At 56.2% G+C, this 14,660-nt stretch overlaps 1 protein-coding gene across 2 annotated transcripts; it reads left to right on the forward strand.

Annotated features, from left to right (window-relative positions):
• Window positions 1–4,005: 4,005 nt before the first annotated feature.
• Window positions 4,006–14,410, forward strand: PCYOX1L (prenylcysteine oxidase 1 like). Of its 2 annotated transcripts, none has more exons than XM_004620599.2 (6): window positions 4,006–4,156; window positions 8,878–9,084; window positions 10,542–10,716; window positions 11,685–11,893; window positions 12,985–13,125; window positions 13,481–14,410. In XM_004620599.2, exons 1-6 carry the CDS (start codon window positions 4,069–4,071, stop codon window positions 14,140–14,142), a joined length of 1,482 nt encoding a protein of 493 aa, XP_004620656.1. In that variant the 5' UTR covers window positions 4,006–4,068; the 3' UTR covers window positions 14,143–14,410. The 2 variants fall into 2 exon arrangements, with proteins under 2 accessions (XP_004620656.1, XP_054998073.1); XM_055142098.1 differs by having other exon boundaries at window positions 13,484–14,410.
• The last annotated feature ends 250 nt before the right edge of the window (window positions 14,411–14,660 follow it).

Genomic DNA, 14,660 nt, shown 5'->3' on the forward strand with positions numbered 1-14,660 from the left:
GCTCTCCCCTGTGGGCAGGAAACTCTTGGTAGTTTGCCAGGTTCTCCCAGAGGGAGAAGTAGGCTATAAAAGCTTGCTTTTAAGTCTCTGGATGCTGGCCATTGATGGGATTACATGGCGCCGGGGTGGGGGGGGGGGCAGTCCCTGGATGTGACCACCTAACTACTGGGAAATGGGAAATCTGGGCAGAGGAGACCCAGTCCCGATCTGAGCAGGCTTGGAGGTCTCAGCCCCAGGTCCCACACACCTGGATTCCTTTGCCGGTGCCTTCATGCTTGAGGCTCATCCAAACGTGTGGAGAGGGGCCTTGAGCATGGCTGTGGCTAGACTCCGGAGGTCTTTGGCCGCCAGGAGCTCTGCTCGGGGCGGGGAGGGAAGCTGGAGCCCATACCCTCTGAGGGGCCCTGGGGAAGACAGCCAGGTGTGCGGGCAAGAGACTCTCTGCATATCATAACATACAATGTAAAATAAGCTTGTGCCTACTAGGGGGAAGGCTGGGCTGGTGGCTGGGAAACTGGGGACATTGGTGGAGGGAAGATCACACTGTGGGGATTGGTGTTGGGACATTTAACTCCTGAAACAACTGTATTTTGGACAACTTGGTAAACCATGATGTTAAAATTAAAATGCTACTCAGGGCACCTGGAGGTTTCTGGGCCCAGGCCCGAGGGTTTGGCTCTGCTCAGGTCTCTCTGGACAGAGGATTGGACCGGAGTTGGCTGTATGCAAAGCATGAGCCTGAGTCCCACAATGCTGGGTCTCTCCAGTCTGAGCATCTTTCAGTTCTGGTTTTTCAGGGGTCATACTTTTATTCCTGTGCTCCAACACAATTGGCTGACATGTGCTGGAAAGCACAGCTGACTAGGGGCTCACACTCAGTCTGTGGGATGCTGTTGGGATCTGGCTCTGGCCTCATGTCTGAGTGACAGGTGCTGCCCTACCACTGAAGGGGGGTTGGGTTTTTTTTTTTTAATTTAAGAGAGTTCTGGGGCCCAACTAGACCGTCAGGATAAGCCCATTGGAAGCCGAGCCACACACAGGCAAGAGGACCATAGGAACCCATGAAAATGGACAAGCTATGATTTGTGTGTCCGGACTGGTTTGGATAAGGTTGAACATCCAGACTTTCTTTAAGTTGCCTTCAGTTAATAGCACTGTAGCACTGTCCTCCCTTTGTTCATCAATTTGCTAAGAGCAGGCTCCAGTAACGTCTCAATTGACATGTGCTGGAAAGCACAAATGGAGACTTGTTACTGTTTTTGGCATATGGAATAACTGGTAGCTAAATTTTAGTGTAACAAGAAATATAACAACAACAACAACAAAGCCTAAATCTTAGTAGCACTGTATGTAGCACTGTTGTCTGGGTGTTCATCTACTTGCTGGAGCCGGCACCAGTAACAGCGGCTCCATTGCCAGACTTGTTGTTACTATAACAAAAAATATAACAAAAAAGTCCTTCTCACAGATCCCAGACCCAGCTTGTCTTTGATATGCAGACCCCAGGTGCTTGAGGTTGTAACTTGGAGTGCAGGAAGGCTTGACTTTGCATTTCTTTCCCCCAGGGTTGAAACTAATTGTCTTGGGGACATAATGAAACAATGTATGCCTTAATGCCTCAATGTTCTTCCTGTAACTTCTTTATCTATGAGGTAACTGTATAGAGCCCTTTAGAGATGTGTATGGTAGGATGTGTATGGACTCCAAGCCAGCCTGTCTCCAGGCTGTTTTCAGGCTGTTTCACTTGGGGCACCCAAGAGGGGGTAGGTGAGAACCCTCCCCACCCCAAGGACCCAGCCCCTGCAGCCCACCTCCACTACCCAAGCACGCCAAGCTCTAGGCCACTTTCCAGACCATTATAAGACACTTCCTACCCATTTTCCATAATTACCACACCATATTTGATGGAGTTCAGACAGTAGACAACAAATCATAGAGAGTAATATATATATATATATATATATATATATTCGTACATACCTCTCAGAGAGCCTGGTAATCTACCAAGAGTATCCTGCCCACACGGGCAGAGCCTGGCACGCTACCCGTGGCGTATTCGATATGCCAAAAACAGTAACGATAGGTCTCATTCCCCTGACCCTGAAAGAGCCTCCAGTCGTTGGCAAAGACGAGTAAGGAGAGGCTGCTAAAATCTCAGGGCTGGGAGAAATAGAGATATTACTGGTGCCTGCTCGAGTAAATCGAACAACAGGATGACAGTGATGACAGTGCTATAGTGATACAGTAGGATGTAAATAAAAGGAGATCTCAGGACGCTCTACCTTGGAATCCGGCTGCTCCCTGAAAAATAATTTCTCTGGTGTTCCTTGTCTCAGTGCCTCCGACTTAATGAATATTCACAGAGCATGGGAGGAACTGGGGATGAATCTCAGTGGTAAAGCATATGCCTCACACGTGTGAGGCTCTGGATTCAATCCCTGGCACCACAAAATTAATGTTTGAGAGATTAAAATAATGTTTTCACTTTATATCCTTGTATGTACACCCCTGCACCAGATGGACTTCATGAAGTTCAGCCTGTTGGTGACCTCAGACTGCAGCAAAACCCACAAATTCCACTTCAATGCCCCTTCACAAGTGTATCAGACTATGCTGTCTCTTCTGTCCAAGGAGTTTTGGCAGAAATAAAATATCTGCTTTATGCCCACCCACAAGAATGGTGAGGTCTGGGTGATTAAAGAACACAACAAAGGCCAACAAATTGGAAAGGAAATTCAGTTGTACAGAAAGAAATGTCATCCACATTGACTGGGTGCAGCAGAAAAAAGCTAAAGGCACAACCGCCCATGTGAGTATTGGCCCCAGCAAGGTAGTATAGCCAACCAGGCTAAAACTGGACAGTAATCAGGAAAAAAAAATAGAATTACTGAATGCAAGCACAAGTCTCAACAAGTTGAAAAAAGAAAAGGTAAGTATAAGGAAGAACTTACTGAGAAATGTGGGAATGAGCATAGCTATTGTGCAGCAGTAGTTTAAATAGATTTTCAGTCTGGTGTATATAGGAACGTTTTCAAGATGTCTCTGAAACATTACACTTCCTGTTTAGATACTGGTATGTGTCTCTGTAAATTGACTTTTGTTCATCTCATGAATTTTATGAATAAAATTGGACTCTTCCCTTAAAAACTAAGATGGAAAAATGCATATGTATTCATCTGTCAGTTTGAGCAACTAGTTTAAGCCCTGTTAAATTTAGTCAGCTGATTTAGAACCTTAGTGATATACTTTTACTGTTCTCAGTTCATCAGTATCTTCTCATAGCTCTAACCTGATTCAATGGCTATAGGTTTGATTTATTCTGAAACGCACCCCCAATTTTATTTTTTGCTAGAGGAAATCTGTCCTTCACAGTAAGACAAATTACTCACATTGGACTGTTCTTATTTCCTTAGGGTAAAAAGGGAGCGTTTTCCTTTCGTGCCTGCCTTCTGAAGAGAGCCCATTTGCTTTGTAAGCAGAGATATAAAATAGGGACTACAGATGTAACAGCAGTCCCAAAAGCACCCAGCATGGTTCAGTATATGCATGGGTAGTGTCTAGCCATCCTGCCTGTGTGTTTAGCAACTTCCAGCACTTGCAGGTATTGCCAAGTGATTTCACATCCCTTGTCATTATCACAACCACGCAGAGCCTGGAAAACTGCATGGGACATAGATAAAACACTGCGGAACTAGTCACTCCCAGGCCTTGAACTCAGGTCTTCAATACTTAAGTTCTTTCCCATCATTTCCCAGGCAGCTGGAACCCGGTCCTGATGTTGAGCTCCTGAAGCTCGCACACCTGCGCGTCAGAAATCAGAGCCAACCAATGAGAAGCCAGCATGCAGCAGGAGGCGGGATGAGGACGGCGACCAATAGCAGGGCCTGCCCCTGGAGAGCTGTAGCCAATGAGGGCTTCTTGCTGGGGGAGGAGCGGCGCGTCGTCCAATGAGCGGCTGGGACGGGCGAGGCTCGAAGGCGGAAGGGCCAGTGGGGCGCCGGGGCGGGCCGGGAGCCCCGCGCAGCCCGCGCGCGCCCGAGCCGGCGTGCAGCCTGCTTCCCGCCCGCCATGGCCCGCGCCACCTGGCTGCTCGCCGTCCTGGCCGCGCTGCTCGCCGCCGCCGCTCCGAGCGGAGACACCCGGCCCAACAAAATCGGTGCGGGGAGGACGGAGCGGGGGGAGCGGGCGCCCGGCCGGGGGCAGCCGGCGGGGAGGCGGAGTCCCGGGGAGAGGGAGCTGATGGACAAGAGGGGTGCTGCACCCGCCTGACGCTCCGGGTCTGGGCACGGACGGTGCCGATGGCGCGGATGGCATATGCATGTGCCCAGGGGGGCTGCCTGGCGCGGAAAGGGGGCTCCGGACTGGACGGGGCACGGAGCTCAGGGGAAGGCCCAGGGACATTGAGCAGCCGCCGTGGATCTTGCATTTTGCCAGTGCCAAATACGGGGCCTGGGCGATGTCTCTCAACAAAGGTTTGGTCAGGGTGCCCGTGGGACGGGCATGGTGCTCCCTCCTTCGAATGTAGAGGAAGAGAATCGGCATAACCCAGGGTAGCAGGTGCTAAAGCCCAGCGCCTGAAAAACACGGGAAGGGTCCTGCACAGCCTGGGCGGACAGGGAGCGTGGGAGTCCGTCTTAGCGAGAACAGGAGACTTGGCGAGACGAGAGTGGGCATTTTCAACAGTATCATGTTGTTTGTTTCTTTGTTTCTTTTTCTAATACTTTGTCTCTGAATAGTTCATCCGCCAAAAGTTGAAAGAATTCTTCAGGGATTCTCTGCATATCCACCACCTAGGTTCTGCCATTAAAAAAAAAAAACCAAAAACCTGCTAACATATATTACAAATCCTTTGGCCCGGCTTACATTTTAATGTATTCAAAGTAAACTTCAAGCATGGAACACTTCCGAATACTGGATTGTGCATGCAATTCATTAGAGTTCCATATTCATTTACCACTGCTTTCCCTCTTCACACAGTTGTCCTTTGAGGCTAGAGAGATAGTATAGCGGGTAAGGTGTTTTCTTTGCACGCAGATAACCTGGCTTGTATCCCTTGTACCCTGTGCCCTCCAGTGGTCCCTGAAGCCCACTGGGAATGATCCCTGAGCGCAGAGCCAGGAGTAAGCCCTGAGCACTGCTGGGTCTGGCCTGAAAATCAGTTTGTTTTTTTTTTCTTTTTGGGTCACACCCAGCGATGCTCAGGGGTTATTCTTGGTCTGCACTCAGGAATTACTCCTGGCAGTGCTTGGGGGACCATATGGGATGCCGAGGATCGAACCCGGGTTGGCCGAGTGCAAGGCAAATGCCCTACCCACTGTGTTATCGCTCCGGCCCCATTTTTTTTTTAATTGCCCCTTTAACTGACTCAGATATTCAAGTCCCTCATGTATGAAATTACCATTGAGGGAGCCAGAGAGATAGTACACGGGTTAGGGTGTTTGCCCTACACACGACAGACCCTGGTTCAAATCCTGGTACTGCCTATGGTCCCTTGAGCACTGAGCCAGGAGTCAGTCCTGAGCAGCACTGTGCTGGGAGAGAGTGAGTGCCCTGCGCCCAGGCCAGTAGGCAAGGAAGGTCCTGTGGGAGCACCCCAAGTAATTGGGGCCAGTGCAGCACTAAGGCACCTTGCCGTAAGGATTAAAACGGACTCAAGTATGCCAGAAACCAGCTTGGAGCTGAGAGCTTAGGGTTTCCGGAGCAAGGAATCCCAGGTTCCTGGTAAGAGGGGCCAGAAAAGGCCTATAAGGAAGGTGGGCTTTGAGCCAGACTTTGATGGGTGGGGAGAGTTTGGCAGGCAGAGCTAGACACTGACCTCAGGCTAAGGGCAGGGCCTCCTCCGGCCGACCGTGCCTGGCCACACTGAGCTTGTGCCCACCTCACTCCAGGGCTCTCCCGGTTGGTAGTGCCAGGCACCCCGTAGTTTTCCTACATTTCCACGCCCTGTGGCCAGCTTCTGTGCAGCCTCTCTGGTTTGGATCCACCCACAATGCCAAGGAGGAGCTTCCTGCTCTGGGTACGCTGCAAGGTCAAGTCTGTAACACTCAGTGGGGTGCTGGATCCTTTACACCGCCACAGCCCCACCTGCTGCCTCCTTCATGCTATTGTCTCTGTGCTGGAGGAGAATGTTTCTACTTCCTGCCAAAGCTGATTGTCCTGGGTCCAGATCAAAGGATTGTTTCTCTACACTGTCTGTCTGTAGCACTGTCTTACCGTTGTTCATCGATGTGCTCTAGCGGACACCGGTAACGTCTCCATTGTGAGACTTGTTGTTACTGTTTTTGGCATATCGAATACACCAGGAGTAGCTTGCCAGGCTCTGCTGTGCAGGCAAGATACTCGGTAGTTGCTGGGCTCTCGGAGAGGGGAGGAGGAATTGAACCCAGGTTGGCTGCATGCAAGGTAAACACCCTACCCGCTGTTCTATATCTCTGAATTTATGTACATATATTTGGGGGGCTTGTTTGGGGTGTCACTTGGCAGCGCTCAGGACCACTCCTGGCTCTGTGCTCAGGGGTGCCCAGGGGAAACGCTCGGGGATCCATGCTGGGGATCAAGGCAAGGGCCCAAGTTCCCAGGGGCCGGTGCTCTGGAACGAGCTAGGCCGCCCTGGCTTTTGCAGGTGGGGAAACTGAGGTAGGAAGCAGTTTTGCCTCGCCTGCCCGGAGTCCGCTCCATCCATCAGAGGACAACAGCCAGGGGACCAGGCCACAGCCACCCCACCCACGCCACCCACCCCCCGCTCTCTACACCTGTAGGCAAAATGCACTGCTTTCTACTTGGACACTGGTCATGGCTCACTGTGCGAGTGTCTGCCCACTCTGCAGGGGCGCAGGGGGACAGAACCCCCGTTGGGTTCCTCCTGAGCCCCAGCAGATCTCACCGTGGGCCAGAAAGGGGCTCTGGGTTGTGTGTGTGGAGTGCTGCGTCCTGCTCTCCGCTAGCTCTTGGGCAGCCTTCCATGTCTGTTTCTCAGTGTCTCCAGAAAATGGGTATGGCGGGGGGGAGGGGGGCTTGTCACAAATGGAAGGGGGGAGTACTCATTGGTTTAAAAAGGCTATGGACTCCCTAGGAAGTGGTTTTTTTCTTCCAGCATGCAGCAATGAGTGAATTACAATTCTACCTGCTAGGCTTTGGGGGTCAAAAGGAGCTGCTCTCATTCCTTAAACCCACCCTTGGAGGGAAGCAAGCTCAGGTCTGCACCAGGTGGTAAGAAGGACCCGAGAGACTGGGGGAGGGGGTTGCCCTGAGGTGGATGGGGCGAATGCAGCTGAAATGGCACCAGGGCCGACAAAGCCAGGGAGGTGGGAGACACTGAGAGTTTTCCTGACAAAGGAGCTGCAGGCAAAAGCGCAAAAGCACATAGTCTGTGTATCCCTCACCGCAAAGATAAGACGGGCAGGACTCGTTGAGTATTGGAGCAGGGTGATGGACAGAGCTGGGGTGTCGGGTGATGGGGTGATGGACAGAGCTGGGGTGTCTCTGTCCATCAAGAAGTTCTTGATGTCTGGTATGTTTGTCCTGTAGGACAAACATACCAGACTTCTTTGGGCGGGGGGGGGGGGGGGTTGGTGAGAGGAAGGCTGTATCGGGCAGCTGTGGGGGGAGGGGGTGGGAGCCTGGGACGTGGGTGGTCCAGTAGCCCTCATGATCTGTGGACAGGGGTTGCAAGATCTCCTCAAAACTTTTTCTGCCCTGGGAAAGGTTTTTATCAGTGTCCTGGATGAGATACTAGCCGCATAGGAGTCAAGACGCCAAGTGAACAGGAAGGCAAGAGGCAGGATTAGAAGCCGGTTGAGATAATCTGGGAATTTGGCAAGCTACGATTTTGTAACCAGAGTCTGGGGTCGAAAGGGACAACCTGTGTGAGAAGGAGCCACCGGCCATGGGTGCGTTTGAATCTTGGCACACACAGAGGTGCAAACACAATTGACGTCGTAGATTTGAACCAGATCCGGGAGGGAAGGACTTTGCTTAAGGGCCGGAAAGTAAATATTGGAGGCTTTGCGGCCATACTGGCTGTCGCAGTTGCTCTGCTACACAAAGCTTGAATAAACTGAGAAAGAAAAAAAAAAAAAACTGGTGTGGCTAATAAAGCTTGGTTTGCAAAACTAGCCATCCGCCTCGATCTGGCCCAAACTGGATAAGGAGTAGTTCCAGCAATCATCTACCTCACCACAGTGATTAGGGAAAAGCTTTGCACCAATTCATAGTGAAATAAAAGTAGAGGCAACGTGAGGACCAGGGAGCTGGCCTGGGGGTCAGGGTGCATGTGTGACCCCCTGGTTGGATTTCCAGAACAGTGGCTCACCCTGTCAGGTGGAACTCTGGTGGCTCCCAGGCTGCGCCAGGGTAGCCCTTAGCAGACCCCAGACGACAGTGCTCGTGTATTGAACTGTGCAACCTGGTGGGCCAAGTGTCACCACGAAAGGCTCCCAAAGCGGGAGAGAGACCAGTTCAATCAAACTGAGTTCATTCTTTTTTTTTTTTTTTTTTTCCTTTTTGGGTCACACCTGGCAATGCACAGGGGTTACTCCTGGCTCTGCACTCTCTACTCTGGCGGTGCTCAGGGGACCATATGGGATGCTGGGAATCGAACCCAGCCGCGTGCAAGGCCAACGCCCTACCCACTGTGCTATTGCTCCAGCCCCGAAACCAAGTTCATTCTTCCATAGCGTCCTGAATCCCGAAGTTCTTTCTCTTGTGCCTCTAACATGGTTTTTGTGAAAAAGTGGCTCGCAGGAGGTGGCACTTCCCGGGCGGGTCTTTGCTCCTGGTTAACAGATACACTGAATGCGGACGTTCCACGTGGGAGCCCGCGCGGAGGGGTCCCTGGTGCCCGCTCTCATGTGTCCTCTGCTCTCTCCCTGCTGTCAGCTGTCGTCGGCGCCGGCATCGGGGGCTCTGCCGTGGCCCATTTCCTCCAGCAGCATTTTGGCCCCCGAGTGCAGATCGATGTGTACGAGAAGGGGACGGTGGGCGGCCGCCTGGCCACCATCTCCGTCAACAAACAGCACTACGAGAGCGGGGCCGCCTCCTTCCACGCCCTCAGCCTGCACACGCAGAACTTCGTCAAGCTGCTGGGTGAGTGCCGTGGGCGGGGCCAGCCCCGCCGCCCCAGGTGGACTGCAGCCAGCAGGCCCATCCCAGGCTCCCCCGTGGTCGAGGCCGGAAGGTCACGGAGCCCCATCTCCCTCATTTTACAGATGGAGCAGCTGAGACCAGAGAGGGGAAGGAACTTGCCTGAGGTCACACAGTGAGTTAGTAGCAGAGTCCGCGTTAGAACTCAGGGATTTTTGCTTGTTTGTTTTAGTTGTTTTTGTTTTTTGTTTTTTTCCTTGGCTTTTGGGCCACACCTGGCGGTGCTCAGGGCTTATTCCTGGCTCTGCGCTTCAGGGCTAACTCCTGGCAGTGCTCAGGGACCATATGAAGTACCAGGGTCAGCCATGTACAGCATAAGTGCCTACTGGCTGTACTCTAGCTCTGACCCGAGAACAGAGGTTTGACTCCCAGACCAGTCTGCTTCTTCGTGGCCAGGGTCACGGTGGCACCCACAGGTCACATGCCTGCCAGGTCCTTGCCCTGGCCGAGGTGCTGTTCAGGCATTACCTCGGTTCCTTCCTACCAGCCTCCCAGATGGCTGTGTGCTCTCCTGGGGAAACTGAGGCGCAGAAGCTGCAGTATACCTGAGCTGAGGCCACAAGCCAGGGAGCTGGGATTTAGTTCCGGCAGAATCTCTCGGCACCAGATAACCCCTCGGAAGTGTTCCTGACGCTGGTGGCCAAGTGTCCCCATGAGGGCATGGGGCACGCCCCAGCTGCCCGCCCAAAGGTGCCGGAGGGGAAATCCTTTCTGTCTTGTGGCTTCCTAGTAGTCGGGCAGCCAGAATGAGCAAGTCCTGTGTGGAGCACAGCCTCAGGACTCGGAGGTGCAGGAGCTGACGGGGCGCAGTGGGGGGCAGAGGAGGAAGCGACCACCCTTGTCCCGACACCTCTGGAGGGGTGCTGCAGGCGGAGAGAGCCTGGCCGCTCTAGGGAAGCTCAGTGACCCAGGAGGGGAAGAAGCCCAGAGCGGTGTCTCTGGACAGGCCCTTAATCCCTCGGCCATCAGCCCCACGCCTGGAACAGGGTTTTCCACCTGCTCCGTCCCGAGCTGGGCTCCGAGAAGATGACTTGAGATGCACAAGTCCCGGCCCTTGGGGTTGTCCGGAGCTGTGCCCGGGAGCTAGTGAGGGGGGTGGGAGCTGGGGCGGGGGATGTCTCAGCTCAAGGTAAGCCCTGGGCGTGCCGGCCTCTAGACATTCCTGGGTGACCTCTGAATTGCCCTCACAGGGCCTGAGGAGGTCCCCACCGGATAATCAGAAAAGTGACGCGCTTTGCGTTTTGTCTGGTGACCAAGGCCGGCCCTGCCCCTGTTCATAGCGCGGAGGGATGGGGGAAGGGTGTTCCTTAAGTGAGCTGCCCACGGACCTCCCTGTGGAGGGCGTAGGTCTCGGCCTCAGGCGCTGCCTGGCCTCCTGAGGGCCCCCCTTGTCTCCTCAGGGCTGAGGCACCGGCGGGAGGTGGTGGGCAGGAGCGCCATCTTCGGCGGGGAGCAGTTCGTGCTGGAGGAGACCGACTGGTACCTGCTGAACCTTTTCCGCCTCTGGTGGCACTACGGCATCAGCTTCCTGCGGCTGCAGATGTGGGTGGAGGAGGTCATGGAGAAGTTCATGAGGTAGGGCTGGCGGGGCCGGGCAGGGAGGGGGACAGGAACCCGCAGGACGAAGCGTGGCGGAAGGGGACAGCACCTCAGTAACCTGGTCCATGACAGCATGACTTGTCAGTCACCAAGTCAGTCACCTGCAAGGCCCACCCAGGGATAGGAGTGATGCGGCAAGTGGGGCGGGTGGTAGAGGAGAGGGAGCCAGGGCAAGAGCCAGACCCGTCTAAAGTGGACGGTCAGGGGGCTGGAGCAATAGCACAGCGGGTAGGGCGTTTGCCTTGCACACGGCCGACCCGGGTTCGATCCCCAGCATCCCATATGCACCCCACTTCCTCACATTGTCACCATTTCTGGGGTGCTGACCCCAGGTCACTAGGACCCCCCCCCCGGGGATTGAGCGCCTGCTGTTCCACCCGTACAGAGGCTTTGGCTGGCTCCAGATGGGCCGTGTGGACCTTCTGCCTCTTGCTGGGTCCGGGCTGCTCCCTAGTGAGGCTCTCGATGGCATTCCTCCCCCGGATACACTCCCGGCGCTCCCCCCACCCCTGCTGAGTTCACGTCCTACCCCCCTTCTTTCTTGTCTTCCTCCCTCATCAGTTTTGTTCAAACCTACACTGTCACCTGCATCCTCCGTTTTCTGGGAGACGGTGACCACTCGGCAGCCCGAGTCTCCTCGGAAGGTGACAATCCACATTTCTCACTGCTGCCTAGACACCTCCAGCTGGGTGTCCTCTGGGACAGCCAGGCTCCACACGTCTGCACAGCCACCCGGCAGCGGCAGCCTGGCAGAGGGTGGAAGAGCCGAGGCTGCGGGAAGGGTGCCTGGCTGTGCAGCTGCCTGAGAGGGCCGGTCTGCGAGGGGCAGTGCCGTCCATGGTGACGGCAGGGCCTCCAGGGGGCAGTCTAGCGGGATGGGGGAGGGTGGGAAGCCCACCCGTGGCAGGTGACCCACACCGAGGCTCTGCCCGCCTGTCCCCCAGGATCTATAAGTACCAGGCCCACGGCTACGCCTTCTCGGGCGTGGAGGAGCTGCTCCACTCGCTGGGGGAGTCCTTCGTCAACATGACCCAGCGCTCCGTGGCCGAGTCCCTGCTCCAGGTGGGCGTCACGCAGCGCTTCATCGACGACGTGGTCTCGGCCGTCCTGCGGGCCAGCTACGGCCAGTCAGCAGCGATGCCCGCCTTCGCCGGTGAGCCTCACCTGGCCCGTGCCTCTGGCCCTGGCCTGCCAAGCTGGCAGGAAAAGGGAGTCGCCCCCCTCCCAATGGGGGAGGGAGGCCCAGTCTCTGTCCTGTCTGAGCAGACTGGCCTCAGGGACAGCCACACAGGCAGGTGGCCACATGCACCCATCCCACCCCAGCACAGCCCACATGATGGTCCCACCGGCTCTAGCCAGGAGAGGGGTCTTACACACCCTTTCCACAGACAGTGCCACTTGAGTGGACTGTGGACCTGATGGCGTCCGCGACCTCCCTCCCTCGGACCCATCCGAGGGCCTCTTCCCCACTCACACTCTGTGCATCTTCAGTCTCAGGCCTGCACGTCCCAGGTGCAGTGCCAGCTTCCCCAATCTAGAGCCGCAACTCCTGATCTAGAACCACAGGTCCCAGGCTAGGACCAAAGCTCCTGATCTAGGACCACGGCTCCTGATCTAAGACCACAGCTCCCAATCTAGAGCTGCGGCTCCTGATCTAGAACCACAGGTCCCAGGCTAGGACCAAAGCTCCTGATCTAGAGCTGCTGCTCCTGTTTCAGCCGCCACCTGTTGGGGGGCTCATAGGTGCCTCCAGCTCTTCCTCATCTGGGCACTTCCCAGGTGGTCCCTCACTCCCAACAGGAAGTCATCCTTCCGCTTGCCCCCGCCCAAGCCTTCGTGTTCTTCCTCGTGTTTTAACCTGCGTCACTGCCTGCACCCACTCAGGTTGCTGGCTTCCCCCCAGCTGCTGCTCCCTGGCCGGCCTCCCCAGCGTCCTTCGGGCCTCCGAGAGTCTCCTTCCCGCCCCCGTCAGGCCCTTCTCAAAACCTGATGCCTTTAAATGAGATCCCGCCGGGCTGGTGTGTCGGACTCTCAGGGGCCGCCCTCCCCTCCCGCATGCTGGCTGCAGCCCTGTCCCAGTCCCCTTCTGGCCCTTGTCTGCAGGCCCCCTCAACCCCCCCCCCCCCCGCCCCACGGCCTGGAACATCCTCCCCAGGCCGGTGCAGCCACACAGCAGGGGGGAGGCCTTGGGAAGACGGGGCTGGACACCGTCAGCTCACCAGCCGCCCTCTCTGCTCTGCCCAGGAGCCATGTCTCTAGCCGGGGCCCAAGGCAGCCTGTGGTCCGTGGAAGGCGGCAACAAACTGGTTTGTTCCGGCCTGCTGAGGCTTACCAAGGCCAAGGTGATCCATGCCAGAGTGACCTCGGTGACCCTGCAGAGTTCCGGTGAGTGAGCCCCGCCCTCCGAGGCTTTCGGCCCTCTGCCAGGCCGGCTGGAGGCCTCCAGAAGTCCGTGGGAGGCCCTGCACCGGCCGCCCACACCAGGGGGCACTGTTGTCCACTGAAATGTCAGTGCCAAGCCGCTGAAATGGCAGCCCGCACTCAGGGCCTCAGTCCTGGCAGCACTCCCACCCGCCCCCGCCCTGGGCCTGTGGGGGTGGGCCGCAGAGCCAGAGCACAGGCCCCCAGCCCTGGGCCTGGAGTCCACCAGAGCCAGCAGAAGTGCTCTGGCCGACAGAGCCCCCCGGGGCCCCTCCAGGTGGGGGCTGCAGGGGCAAGTCACGCTCTTCTCTCCCCCCAGAAGGGAAGGCCTTGTACCAGGTAGAGTATGAGAGCGAGGAGGGCAGAGGCGCCGACGTGTACGACATCGTGGTCATCGCCACCCCCCTGCCCCTGACCAATGGCAGCGACTCCCTCTCCTTCCACGGCTTCCACCCACCCCTGCACGTCGCCCAGGGCCCCTTCCAGCCCACCGTCGTCTCCCTGGTCCACGGCTACCTCAACTCTTCCTACTTCGGTTTCCCCGACCCCAAGCTCTTCCCCTTCGCCAGCATCCTCACCACCGACTTCCCCAACTTCTTCTGCGTGCTGGACAACATATGTCCGGTCAACGTGTCGGCCAGCTTCCGGCGCAAGCAGCCGCAGGAGGCCGCCGTCTGGCGCGTGCAGTCCCCCAAGCCCCTGTCGCGGAGCCAGCTCAAGACCCTTTTCCGTTCCTACTACTCCGTGCAGACGGCCGAGTGGCAGGCGCACCCCCGCTACGGCTCCTCCCCGGCCCTCCCGCGCTTCCAGCTCCACGACCAGCTCTTCTACCTCAACGCCCTGGAGTGGGCAGCCAGCTCCGTGGAGGTGATGGCCGTCGCGGCCAAGAACGTGGCCCTGCTGGCCTTCAACCACTGGTACCAGGACCTGGACAAGATTGACCAGAAGGACTTGATGCACAAAGTCAAGACTGAGCTGTGAGGGCCTCTGAGAGCTGGACGCCTTTCCCTCCCCCGGGTCACTGCCCGCCCCGGCCACCAACGGGCAGGCTGCCCGTGCCCACCCGGCCTCGGGCCCCTCGTGGCAGGGCACCCCCACTTCAGGCGGCCTCTGTGCCTCCGTCTTAAGGATCCTTGGCAGTATACACTTCTCTCTGAGAAGGATAGCAAGAGAAAGGGAGCACAAACCAGTGTGTTCATTTTATTTATTTTCTTTTTTAAAAGAAGAAATAAAAATACACCTCAAGCTGTTTCTGGCTTGCTTTTCTATTTTTCATTTTATTTTTAAATTTTGGGGCCGTGCTTGGCAATGCCTGGGAGCTATACCAGGCTCCGTGCTCAGGGGTGACTCCGGGCAGTGCTGAGGGTGGGGCCAGGGATTTGAACCAGGGTGTGTTGGCGGGGGTAGCGGGGGGCAGGATGAGAGGCCTTAATCCCTGTTCTCTCTCTCCAGCCCCAAAGCTTGCTGTTCTAACTTACCCGAGAAGGGGACCCGAGGCA

The sequence above is a fragment of the Sorex araneus genome, chromosome 6 (assembly GCF_027595985.1).
Source record: "Sorex araneus isolate mSorAra2 chromosome 6, mSorAra2.pri, whole genome shotgun sequence".
Taxonomy (NCBI): domain Eukaryota; kingdom Metazoa; phylum Chordata; class Mammalia; order Eulipotyphla; family Soricidae; genus Sorex; species Sorex araneus.

Excerpts from the sequence above, each read along its gene's own strand:
- PCYOX1L (XM_004620599.2), top strand. The coding sequence starts at position 4,069 with ATGGCCCGCGCCACCTGGCTGCTCGCCGTCCTGGCCGCGCTGCTCGCC. Across the intron at positions 4,157-8,877 it reads CACCCGGCCCAACAAAATCG|CTGTCGTCGGCGCCGGCATC; the intron begins GTGCGGGGAGGA and ends CCCTGCTGTCAG. Across the intron at positions 11,894-12,984 it reads AGCGATGCCCGCCTTCGCCG|GAGCCATGTCTCTAGCCGGG; the intron begins GTGAGCCTCACC and ends TGCTCTGCCCAG.